The 12983-nt window shown below is 35.6% G+C and overlaps 2 protein-coding genes and 1 pseudogene across 2 annotated transcripts; 2 read left to right on the forward strand and 1 right to left on the reverse strand.

Moving 5' to 3' along the window:
* The first annotated feature begins 6187 nt into the window (after positions 1 to 6187).
* On the forward strand, positions 6188 to 8960 carry LOC120152567 (BTB/POZ domain and ankyrin repeat-containing protein NPR1-like). Its single transcript, XM_039164766.1, has 4 exons — positions 6188 to 6936; positions 7083 to 7839; positions 8336 to 8536; positions 8617 to 8960. Exons 1-4 carry the CDS (start codon positions 6373 to 6375, stop codon positions 8835 to 8837), a joined length of 1743 nt encoding a protein of 580 aa, XP_039020697.1. The 5' UTR covers positions 6188 to 6372; the 3' UTR covers positions 8838 to 8960.
* A 36-nt stretch (positions 8961 to 8996) lies between these two features.
* Positions 8997 to 9723, reverse strand: LOC120152515 (annotated as a pseudogene).
* Positions 9724 to 9744: 21 nt separating this feature from the next.
* On the forward strand, positions 9745 to 12492 carry LOC120152517. The gene is made up of 4 exons (XM_039164721.1): positions 9745 to 9840; positions 10857 to 11458; positions 11507 to 11567; positions 11649 to 12492. The coding sequence occupies exons 1-4, from the start codon at positions 9745 to 9747 to the stop codon at positions 11868 to 11870; spliced, it is 981 nt and encodes a 326-aa protein (XP_039020652.1). The 3' UTR covers positions 11871 to 12492.
* The last annotated feature ends 491 nt before the right edge of the window (positions 12493 to 12983 follow it).

A 12983-nucleotide genomic window follows, 5' to 3' on the forward strand; every position in this document is an offset into this window, starting at 1 on the left:
TTTGGCATTTTTTGATTCTTTTTTAACCCCAAACTCAAATTTAAATTTAGTTTCTTCAAAAAGAACTTCAATCGATGTAGAACTAAAGTTGAAATTAAAGAAAAAATAACAAACAGTTTAATAAAATAAGAATAATAAATACCACGTCATGCATAAATATCAATAAAATAAGTCATAATGATTAAAATAAGAGCAATTCAGAAGTTGAGTGATTAAATTAAAAAAATAAGTTTAGTGACTAAAATGAGAAAAAGAATACATTTTAGTGATGAATGGTGTAATTTTTCATTTATAACAACATTAAACAAATGATCAAATGTTCACATTTAGTTTTTTTTTAATTCGGGCCACATTAAGAGAAAACATAGGACGAGGGCCAAATTGACGTACCATGTTATCATGAATTAATGGAGTCATTGGTCAACAACAGAAATGTTGGTTAAATGGTCACAGTGAGTTGTTTTTTTAAATTAGAAGATCATATTAATCCAAAAAATAATATGTGTCACATTGATTTTTTTGAAAGTTCATGATCTCGCGTGCCTTTTTTGTTTTTTTTTAAATTAATATAATTTTTATATTATTTTTTAATGTGATCATTTAATTAATGTTTTTCATCATTAATTAACGGTTGAGCATGTTAGTGTTAATTACCTTTTTTGTCAGTAATTACTAAGGTTAAAAAAGAAAATTCATCTTTAGATCCTCTAAATTACCCGTATTTTTTCATTTCAGTCACAATGCCTTGTTTGTTTGTTATTTTAAGTTTAATGCACTGTTTTGCTTTTGTTTGATTCTAGTCACTTTCATTTCTGTTATTTATTTAATTTCGAATTTGGCATATTTTTTATTTCATTTTATTTTAGTCATTTTATTTTAATTATTATCGCTTATAACACTCGATACAACTGTGCGGTGAGCCGTCCTGAGGTACGACCAACGTTATATGTCCTGGTAAAATTTAATTCTAATTTCTAAACACTAACCGTTAACTTTTAATTTTCGCATTCACATTAATTTTAAACCTTGCGACGACTTGTCCTAGGGTACGACTCGCATTATTATGGTCTGAGTAATTTGAATTTGCTAACGGTTAATTATTAACTCTCAAAATATTCGGATTAATTCTATGACTTCACGATAACCCAGAGATACGACTCACCTTATTATGATCTGGGTAAAACTTAAAAAATTGATCACTAACCCTTTAATTTTATTTGATTCTTTAAATTTTTGTTTTTATTTTTTCCTTTAATTTTAGTATTTTAAATTTCCACCCCTTTAATTTCCAATTTTTAAATTTTAGTCCTTCAATTACTAAAATGAAAAAAATAATAATAATAGATTCAAAATTGTATGAATGTTATTCAAAAAGAAAATAAACACAATGCGCGTCAAAGATACATATTTGCACAAGCACAAATTAGACAATGATTACGATGACTCATATATATGGATCTTATATTCAATCACCGAATGAGTGAATGTCTAAAATATTATATTTAAACACTTTAAAAAATTCGTATAAAAACATTTATAATAACATGATAAAAACTTGCATATTTTGAATTGTCAAATATAATTCTTAAATATGATCAGATTCGTACTAATACGATGATCAAAGAAAATTATAGATATTGTGATCCTAAGTATTTCATAAGAAAACAATTGTCTTTGATTCTTGTATTGACAAGAAAATCAATAATTTTTTGTCATGATATCTTCACATCTCTCATTGTTGTATATGATTTTTAAAAAATATACGTTTAAATAAAATCTTTTAAGCATGCACTTATTGAGTTATTAAATACAAAACATATATACGTGTGTCGTTACCACCCTCATTCGTCCGACATGTGCTCGTATAAATATGTATCTTCGACACATACTAAACATGTTATTTATTTTTGAATAAAATTGATGAAGTTTTAATTTATTAATCTCATTTCTTATATTTTAGTCTTATATAACGTTATCATAAAAGATTATTAAAAAATTGTACTACATAGGCAAAGAGATTACAATGTTATATTAAAAATCCTATTAATTTTTTAACAGCAACCTCCGTAGTAGATTTGTTAGATAAATACCTCTCAAACTGCACAAGTAGGATTACCTCGCGTCCTATACAGCTCGAGAATGTGTCTCACATTTTGTAGGATACGAGGTACTATACACTTTTCAGATTACCCAATTTAATATGTTTATTTAGTATCTCGTGTTTCTCAGAACGCCAGGTACCCGAGATATTACGAAATTATCGTTCATAGAATTTTCGAGATTTAAAATTTAAAAAGATTCTTGATACCTCGTGTTTCATACAACGCAAGTTACCTTTTACCCCTCGCTTCGGAAAGAGTGCAAGGACCATTATAAATAGGCTTTCATCCACATGAGTTATTCACACCTTCATTAAAAAAAACTCTCTCTCATATATTCTCTCTCATATTATTATGGCATGACTACTAAGAGCTGATCTTCCACATGTATCCATCTACTGGTGGGAAAATACAACGGTATTTTTTTATTTCAAATTTATTATGGATTTATTTCAAATTTATTTGTTTATTTATTTATTTATTTATTTATTTTGGACTTATTTGTTTATTTATTTCAAATTTATTTATTTATTTTGGACATATTTATTTATTCAACACGAATTCATTTATTTATTTCAAATTTATTTGTTTATTTATTTGTTTAGAGATTATTATTTATTTATTTGAAGGTATATGAACGTTTGTTGATGAGTTTTATCAACTGTTTCCTGTCCCCTAATGACAATATTATTCTATATTTGCACAAAGCCTGTTTTGGTTACATTGGAACTATAACTGGTGATACGAAGTTGCATCTTCCATTGATAAACTTGTTGATTGAACGATGGAGACTGGAGACACACACATTTCATTTTCCTTGTGAGGAGGAGACTATTACCCTTAAAGATGTCGCATACCATCTTGGGCTACCTGTTGATGAAAATCCTATTATCTATATGACTCATGAGAACTGGGGAGTCTTGTGTGAAGAGTTGCTCGGAGTTACTCCAATAGAGGAGGATTTGGATGGATGGAATATCTACATTAAATTTTTGGACAATTTTACACATCTTCCCGCCAGTGTTGCTTCATAAATTAAACATGTAATTATTCAAATCTATGTTTATCTATTGTAATTTATTTATTTATAATATTTAAATTTTGTTTTAGTTTATGTTATTGTAATTTTTTACGATAAATTTTAAATGTATTCGCACCATTTTTAACAATTTGTTTGTGCTCATATTTTACAAGTTATTGGGGGTTCTTGATGCCTGGTAAATCTCGAAACAAAGTGCATCTGACGTGGTTGTATCATCTATGCGATTTGCGGGCCTCTAAAAATATGATTTGGGAATCGATAATATTGGCCTTTTTGTTCCGTGAGATATGTAAAGGTGTTAATCCGAACAAACAAGCAGTTGGAGGCTATTTGATGTTGTTACAATCGTGGGCTTGGTTTTGAATGCCCTTTTTATCATTAATTCCTTTACAACCGACCCCATTACAATTTCCTCTACTTCTGAGGTAATTACAAATAACCTACGTTTATATATGTTTATTACTACATGTTTTTTTTAGTTTTACAAATAATTGTATTTAATTATTGAATGATAGGTGAACCATCACACTTACTCACACCCATATACCAAAAACTGTGTCATTTTAGATTGTCGATCGATAAGACGACAGACGATGTAATCAATTTTATAATTTTAATTTGTAAATTAAATATCAATTTTTTATTCGATTTTTTCTAACATAGTTTAAAAAATATTTTTGTAGTTTGTGTGGACGTCGTACAGCGAAGGTGCTATTACAACGTGTACTACAAATGAGATATGTCACAGTTCGCAAATTTAGATGTCAGTGGTCATGTTGATAGTCTATAAGATCATTGAGTGGCATCTTGATGATCTCGTGTTGCGACAATTTGGTAGTGTCCAAACGATTCCGCCACCACCAACAACCTTGGATTGGACATTGCATTGCCTAAAGCGACAAAGGAAGACGAATGTTAATTGGAAGGTGTATTATGTGGATTGGGAGATATAGTGGATGGTGAGGTTCATTAGGCAGCCCGTTTCTAAACCTATCTTGGCCCACGTTGTTTGAGATTATTACATTCTATGGTATGAGCAAAATGTGATACCACATATATCGAATAAGGAGGAGTGAGCGCGAGACATTTATAGACGTTTCCAAAATCGCCTGCCCATGCAACATCCCGCGACACAACGTCTCCTGACACAACGTGGTGCAAGTCAGAGTAAATGAAAACACACTCAACCCTCATAATTACGAACGTCACAATAGCCACCTATAGTGCATCAGACATTGTTGACGACACCTACATTCACCCACTCGACTTAGTCAACATTTCAACATATGGCGACTCATTCATCAACTCATCATTTTAGTATATGGTACTATTGACTACATTTTTTTTCACAGACACATTTCGTTCCTATCTAGCGATCTTTAACCATTCTCATTGCCTTCATGAACCAACTGAACCATATTATTTGTCACCTTCTTGTGCATCTGTTCGACCATTGGCAACAGACTTCAGATGCAACAGTGTTGAGCAGATGCCGCCACAGAGCATGCTCTACACCAGTCTTAGTCCTAGTGGCAGTGGTGGTAGTGGCCATGTAGATAAGGGTGATAATGGTGGTGGTGATGGTGATCAGAGTGATGATGATACCCCCAAATATAGATTGATTCGTAGAAATCCTCTTCGGACTCATCGTCCACCACAACGCAGTACAAGTGGACATAAACATCATTTCTTCGAACTGTATTTTCTTTTTTTAGTTAATCAAACTTCGTTTTCTTTTTTATTTAAAAAAATAGTATTCGAATATAATGTTATAGTTTTTAAAAATTTGTTTAAATTATTAATCAACTTTAAATTATTAATTTCTTTAAATTATCCTTGAACTATGATAATTAGTTGTTCGGATTGATGTATAAACAACTTGGAATCATCATTTTCTCACATAAATTTTATTTTAATACTAATTTAAAAAGATTATAAAAAAACAAACTACACGAGTTGTTTATCGCTCTCTATCCTGACGTTCACGGGCAATACGTAGCAGAACTGGCTTTTTATCCTCATAGTCTTGTGATAACCGAGTTACTAATTCATTGCTTATTGAATATGATTCTTCATCAAACGTTACAGTTAACTTGATGTTCCTACCACTAATATGTGTGTAAGCCTTAAACATCTTCTGAAGGTCGCTTGTATTCGATAAGGTCAACATGTAATGTGCTTCAGTACCAATATTTCCCACATAAACTTTAGCTTGCAATGAAGACATCTGTCGTGTTGTAGAATTTTTTAACTTCAATTGAAATCAAATCATGCAACTCGTATTTCTTAATCTTGGCATTAAATGGTTTAAATCATTTGTGGTCAAAAAATTAATAAAATTGTTAACGTGAGATTTTGTTTTCAATGATGATGTGATATTATTTTGTGGTGATATGTCAATATTATTATTAATTTTTTTAATGTTGAATGACCAAAATGAAGCCAAAACATAACATTAAATATGATTTTAAAAAAATAGTTGAGTGATAAAAATATAACCGCACAAATACTTGGGTGACTAAATATGTAGTTTACTCTATTTTTAATGACGAATTACCAAAACGAAACTAACGTTAGGAATGATATAAAGAATATTGAATGACCAGAATGAAACTGCAAGAATAAACAAATGACTAAATATGTAATTTACCCTAGAAAAAACTCTCAACCAACCCTTACTATTGATGATTGACGGTTAGCCCCAATCACCTCACAAGGATGACGTCATGCATGACATCAGTGGAACCGAGCTCCGATTGACCGCGTCATCTTCGAAGTCATCCAAACCATTTCATCTCCCTTTCGAAAGCGAAATATATAAATTCTTTTTTTTTAGAAAAAAAATAAAAAAATAGAGGGAAAATTAATTTTTAATTATTATTATTATTAGTATTATCCACCATTGACCTTCTTCCTTTGTCCCCCCAAGTCTTCGGCTCTTCATTAACCATCAAATTCTCTCTCTTTGATATCTGCCAAGTTTCCATTTTTTTTATTACATTTTATAAGTCAAATAACACTGATATTCATTGGGATTTTCCTTTTTCAGGGATGTGATTCTTGGTCTTTTCTAAAAACCCTTGTTTTTCTTCTTCTCCTTCCCTTGTTATGATAGTCAAGAGGTCCTGGAAATTCAAGCAAGTTTGGTTTTTTTATTTATTTGCTTTCAGTCATGTGATTTCGTGACAAAGTTTTAATTTTTAACATTTGGGTTCTTAGATTAAGATTTCAATGGCTAATTTGTCCGAGCCATCATCTTCATTGAGCTTCAGTTCATCGTCTCATCTCTCAAATGGCTCAATCACTCACAACATCCCTTCACTTCCCCTTCCCGAAACCTGTGCAAACCTCGAAGTTGTAAGCTTGACCAAGCTTAGCTCAAGCTTAGAGCACCTTATTTCAGACGATTCCCCCCCTTTTAGCGACGCAGAGGTAGTCGTTGAAGGTGTTTCAGTGGGTGTCCATAGATGTATTCTAGCTGTTCGAAGCAAGTTCTTCAATGAACTGTTCAAGAAAGGGAATGGGTCTGGGGAAGAAGAAGAAGATGCGGGGAAGAAGAAACCGAGCTACAAGATGAGCGATTTCTTGCCTTATGGCAAGATTGGGGTTGAAGCTTTTCAGGTCTTGTTGAGTTATTTGTATACAGGGAAGCTCAAGGCTTCTCCCATGGAGGTTTCCACTTGTGTTGACACTGCTTGTGCACACGATGCTTGTCTGCCCGCCATTAATTTTTCCGTCGAGTTGATGTATGCATCGTCGATGTTTCAAGTGCCTGAGATGGTTTCACTTTTTCAGGTCTGTAAAGTTAATTTTAGTTATTTTTTGATAAATGATCATTACAAGTCAACGCAATAGAATTTGATCAATCCTTTTTTCTGTGGTTAAGGTGAAAGAATGTATATTAATTTTATTAATTTCATTTATTATATGTATATTTGCAGCGACGGCTTCTTAATTTTGTTGATAAGGCTCTGGTAGAGGATATTATTCCGATACTTGAGGTTGCTTTCCATTGCCAGTGTAGCCAGCTTGTTTCGCAATGTGTCGATAGGGTGACGAGGTCGGATCTCAATAGCATCTCCATCGAGAACGAGCTTCCCTACGAGGTTGCGGAGAGTATTCGGATTCTCCGCTGCAAGCCTCCACCTGAAGGGGAAGATGAGGAGGCAGCTGTTGTCGATCCTACCAGAGAGAAAAGAATCCGGAGAATACACAAAGCGTTGGAATCGGACGATTTCGAACTCGTTAAACTACTTTTAAGGGAGTCGGACATAACTTTGGATGATGCCGCTGCCCTCCATTACGCAGCTGCGTATTGTGATCCCAAGATCGTTTCCGAGATCCTCGCCCTGGGCCTGGCCGATGTCAATCAACGGAATTCTTGTGGTTATACCGTTCTTCACGTGGCTGCAATGCGGAAAGAACCGTCGGTGATAATGTCGTTTCTAGCGAAGGGGGCATTGGCTTCGGAACTGACGTGGGATGGACGGAGCGCTTTTAACATCTGCCAGAGGTCGACGAGACCGAAGGATTATCACGCGAAAACAGAGCAGGGAAAGGAAACGAATAAAGATCGGATATGCATCGACGTTTTAGAGAGGGAAATGAGGAGAAATCCGATGGCTGGAGATGTTTCCATGACGTTGCATACATTGGCCGATGACATGCACATGCAACTTCTGTACCTAGAGAACCGAGGTATTACTCTATGCAGGGATTTCCCTTGGCTCTTTATCTACACTCTAGCTTGTAATATATCTTTATATGCCGTCTCGAGTTTCTGCGAATAGTATCGACCATGTCAGAATAGTGTTTAGGAGATTATAAGTGTTAATAAGCCACATAGTTTGAGTGTGTTCATGGAAGAATTGGAGTTGGATCCATTCCCCAGTATGCATATGGCTAAGATTGCAGACTAATTGCTAACTACGTTTTGGTTCATTTTCTGAGCTGAAAGACTCATTGTTAATTGAGAATGTATGATGCAATGAAATACTTTGTACAAGCCGGGTTTCGGGTTTTGCTTAGTTGGCTTTTCAATCGACTCGTTCATGGTAACATTTTCTCTTTATGATTCGATTTAATGTATAGTTCTGCTCATTTGCATTCATCCTTGCACTTAAAAGCTGCATATGATTGGTTGTGAGTTTGTTTTCTTAACAAAATCATCTCCAAGTAATGTTGCCCATTGCAGTCGCGTTCGCGAGGTTACTTTTCCCGAGTGAAGCAAAACTTGCCATGGACATAGCACATGCTGAAAGAACCTCAGAGTTTTCCGGCCTCTCATCAAAGGGTTTGAATTCGAATGGGAACTTAAGTCGGGTGGACTTGAATGAGACGCCCGTGATGCAGAAGAAGAGACTTTTTGCAAGGATGGAGGCCCTTATGAAAACAGGTGATGGAACATTTTATATAACCCCGCATGTTTTTTGGTGCCACTGTTGGTTTAAATGATGTGATTGTTGTTTCCGACAGTCGAAATGGGCCGGCGTTATTTCCCGCATTGCTCGGAAGTGCTAGACAAGTTCATGGAAGACGACCTTCCCGATTTGTTTTACCTCGAGCGCGGCTCTCTGGAGGAGCAGAAGTTAAAGAGCTCGCGTTTCAGGGAGCTGAAGGAGGATGTTCAGAAAGCATTTAACAAAGACAAGGCCGACTTTAACCGCAACGGATCGACTTCGTCTTCGTCGTCTTAGTTAAAAGACCGCAGACCGTATAAGCTCCGGAAATTATGAAGAAATGTGGGTGTATTCGTGAGATTAAAGCTTAAGAAACCATTAAAATGTCAGTAGTGGTCTTGAGAAGTTGGATTGCATTAGAAGATCTCAACTGATTCATAACTCTTTTAACCCTTTTCATGACCTTGTGTGGCTTGGTTTTAACTGAATTTTTGAAGTAAAACCCTGAGTAGCTGCTTGTGTGGCTGGACCTTCAGGATGGACTTCTACGAAACACTTCACGAACCGTGCGTCGGAACACGCAAGGATCGTGCTCAACGACAACATCGCCTTGGCTGCTCCTCTCTCCCTTAGCCACACGTACATCGAAAATCTTTGATTAATTCTTTCCACGTCGTAACATAAATATGCTGGACCGATTCGAGCGGGTATCCTAATGAATTCTTTAAGCAATCTATTTTCTTCTCCAGTACTTCCTTCGACTGGTTAAGCACCGTCGGAGCATGTTTGATTAGGTTCATGACGACGTTGCTGTCCAAACTCGCGTTTACCAAGCAATCGAATATCTCCTGCAATTGATCCCCTCTACCTCGGAACTGCTTCAATGCTTTCAACATCTCGTCCGAGTTTTCGAGATAACCTAATCTCCGTAAGAATGCTGTTTTCTCTAGATAAGTACTCGGGTGTTTCCGAGCTACCTGCATATCGCATTGGACCTCGGATTTAGAAGCCAGAGTGAACCATTTCAGAGGATTTGTCTTTATAATTTCGCTTAACTCATCTTTCTTAACATTCAGCTCTCTACAAACTGTTTTAGGTCCTTTCAAAGAATACAAACCCATTAGTTCCATGTGTGTAGAGACAATGTGTGCGATATCTTCGGATTGCATCGCGATATCGAACAAGAAATATACTCATATACTCCATGGGCAGGGCAGATCATCGTGCTCGGCCCAGTTCGTCTCCAGCAACTAGGCATTTGGATAATAAGATTAGGGATTCAAATAGCAGCAGCGTCGCGGTATAATGGCCGTTATATCGCGGTTGCGGTGCTGTCCGTTGTTGTTATTGTCTAAAATAACGGTGTGAATCAGATTCACACCAATAGCAATCATAACTTGATCGATAACGACCACAATTTAACGGCTAATGGCCGATCGCGGTGATAACGGATCATTATTGCCTTTTCTTCTTCCTGATAAACCAAGTCAAGAACAAGGATTCAATCATTCAAAAAAAAAATTAACTTAAAATAAGTATACGATCATCTTGTTTCTTGCTTTAATTGTTTCTTTCTTGTTTTTCTTTTGATGTAACATGCAAAATTTTGAGAAAAAGAAGGAATTTGAGGAGTTAATAATTTTTTTATTTTATTTATATTTTAAATAATTTTTATAATCTATTATTCTATGCAATAAGCTTTTTTCATTATTAGTAATGCTTATTATTTTTATTATATTATCGATAATAGAAGTAATAGATTGTTTATATTTCTAAATTTTAATTTTATCTTCATGTTTCTTGTATATAAATAATGGGTAATTTTATAGGTTAATTTGTTCTTTTATGGTTTTAAGATTTCAATAAATATTTATTTCTTTAGTAACATCCGATTGTTGTATTGAAAACTTTGTGCAATTCTTACTCCGCGTTGAACTCAATTTTTAAAAATTATGTTCACGTATTAATAGAAGTTTATATGTGTTAGAAAACTCTCCAAAAATCATTAAAGATGATTTTTTATAATTATAATTATAATTATTATATTTTATAATAAATTATACAAATTTAAAAAAAAACATGTTCGTGATACTCGTAGTGACCCCGATAACATCCGTTATGTCCGCAATCACGATAAACGCAATACGACCACAATTTAAATATCTGAATAAGACCCCATTTCTGTCCAATTCAGTGCATATCGGTCGAAATTTTGACGAGGACGAAAGGACGCCCTTAGATGGGGTTTCTGCTCCGCGTAGAACTTAGTGATTCTAGACATGTGGAGCTCAAGCTGGAGTCTGCTTATTCGGGTAGGGTTTCAGGTCGGCATGGATCGACACCGGTGTCTCCGCTGTCAACTGGAGGGGGGGGGATTCATACTCTGTTAGAGTATCTGAAGCTGCACATATTGGCTTGGGTTCTCAGACTTCGGGTTTGAACGCTGGGCAGGCTGCTTTGGGATTGTACCCTAATGCTTGGACATCTCGGAAGGATGCGACATTAAGTGCTCTGGAGCCTGTACAATCGGCATGGTCTGAGCAAACTGCCGCCTCAAAGTTGGCTCATGCTAGTGCTCTTGAAAAGGTTTCTTCGGGTCGATGGCAGTCAAAGCAGTCCCTTCAAGCTCAGAAAGATATCAAATTTAGTAAACATTCGGAAGTGGAAAATGGTTTGCCCTCCCAGGGTTATGGTGATAAGATGTACAGCAGAATGAGTTTTGCCGGTGGTAGGGAGTATTCGGATGTAACATTGGCAAGGAGTGTAGAAAAGGGATTGAATATTGGCGAAGGAATTCACGGTGGTGGTAGAAAGGAGTTACCCAACTATGAGAGGAACCATAGTCTTAATTATTTGGTCCATGGTGAAAGAGTTCGGTCGACTCATTCAGATGGAAAACTCGGTGGTTATGAATTGCTGTCATCACCGCCAGCGCTGCTGGAAGCATCTGAATGACCCAAGTTGAGGTTACAACCTCGGACCAAGCCATTAGATGGTCCAAAATCACCTGTTGTTGAACCTAAGCAGGTACTGTTTGTAGGCCATAGAATTGAAGTTAGCTTTCGTGTAATTTAGTCTACTGCTAATTATGATAATTTCTTAAAATAGGGGCACCACCGGCAGAGTGAACCTGTCCTTACTCATGCTGGAATCGGTAACAATGCACATGGCCGTGTGTATACTTCAAAACCCGGTCTAGCTGGTAGTGAGAGTTGGAACCAAACAGTGGATCGTCCAAAGCCTAATTTAAAGCCACGTTCGCATCTCATCGAACTATTGGAAGGGCACATCGAGAAGGAAGGGTCAGCATGTTTCTCAACTTTGACTTAGTGTTGCTCTGTAGATGTGTATCACGGTCTTATGCGCAATGGAAAGAGGAGGAATTTATTGCTGGTTCACTTCTCAGGTTCTGAAGGAGAGAGGGATCGACGACAGCAATCATGAGCCAGTTCAACATCTTGAGAGGTATTAATTTCCTGTATTTAATGCATTCTAGGACATTTTGCGTTTCTCTTTACGGATTTGTTCACCAATTTGCCGAAACTTTAATATTAGCATGTCGTTACTGTTACCCGAAGGGCCAAACATAATGTTCCGAGGACTGGAAAAGTTGTCATCCAAGCAGCTCTTCCCCATGGTGAGAAAGTCGAGAATCATCCTGTTGATCAGAGAGGTGGAAGAAAACTTGAGAGGAATCATCACGTTGACAACGAGAGAGTTGATATGCAGAGGAGGAACTGGCGAAATGGCGGGAAACTGAAAGGCAGCAGCAGCAGCCAGCAAAGGAGAGGCAGCCTTCACCCGAGACCTGGCGTAAGCCTGCAGTGAATACTAAACCAGTATCTACTCAAGCGGCCGGGGTACGCTACGGAAAACTTACATCGGCTGTGGAGCTCGCGCAAGCGTTTTCGAGATCATTCTCTGATCAGAAGATAGATGATGAATATGGTGGGCAAAGCGTTTTTTGGGAATTTATGTATTAAAAATAATATAAATTAAATTCAGTTAATTAATAAGTATTTAGTTTACTTTTCAAGCACTAAATTCGAAATAATAATTTTTAAAATACTCCTTTTAAAGACGTCAATATAATAAAAAATACAAGCTATCATCGAGCTACGCCCTTCTTAGAAAAAAAAAATAAAGCATTTAAATTTTCAATAGTATTTCAATAATTTTAGTTAATTTAATTTTTAAATATTTCTTATTTTTAGATATTTTATATTTTTAAAATTAGATTCAAATAATTTTTATTTTTAAAAACATTAAATAAGTCATCAAACTTTTTAGAAAAATCAATTTGACCTCCAACTCAACTAAAAAATCAATTTAATCTGTCTACTACGTCATAATCCACCATGACAGTCAACGTTAAGTTCTATTGATCAAATTTTAATTTTTTTTTCAATTTAAGGGACGCATTGAGTACAAAAAAAAATCCAA

This window comes from Hibiscus syriacus, unplaced genomic scaffold, assembly GCF_006381635.1.
Source record: "Hibiscus syriacus cultivar Baekdansim isolate YM2019G1 unplaced genomic scaffold, ASM638163v2 tig00111092_pilon, whole genome shotgun sequence".
Lineage (NCBI taxonomy): Eukaryota > Viridiplantae > Streptophyta > Magnoliopsida > Malvales > Malvaceae > Hibiscus > Hibiscus syriacus.

Coding starts and splice junctions, on each gene's coding strand:
- LOC120152567 (XM_039164766.1), top strand. CDS start 6,373: ATGGCTAATTTGTCCGAGCCATCATCTTCATTGAGCTTCAGTTCATCG. Junction 6,937..7,082: donor AGATGGTTTCACTTTTTCAG/GTCTGTAAAGTT, acceptor GTATATTTGCAG/CGACGGCTTCTTAATTTTGT. Junction 7,840..8,335: donor TCTGTACCTAGAGAACCGAG/GTATTACTCTAT, acceptor TGCCCATTGCAG/TCGCGTTCGCGAGGTTACTT.
- LOC120152517 (XM_039164721.1), top strand. CDS start 9,745: ATGGGCAGGGCAGATCATCGTGCTCGGCCCAGTTCGTCTCCAGCAACT. Junction 9,841..10,856: donor CAAATAGCAGCAGCGTCGCG/GTATAATGGCCG, acceptor TTATTCGGGTAG/GGTTTCAGGTCGGCATGGAT. Junction 11,568..11,648: donor CTGTTGTTGAACCTAAGCAG/GTACTGTTTGTA, acceptor TTCTTAAAATAG/GGGCACCACCGGCAGAGTGA.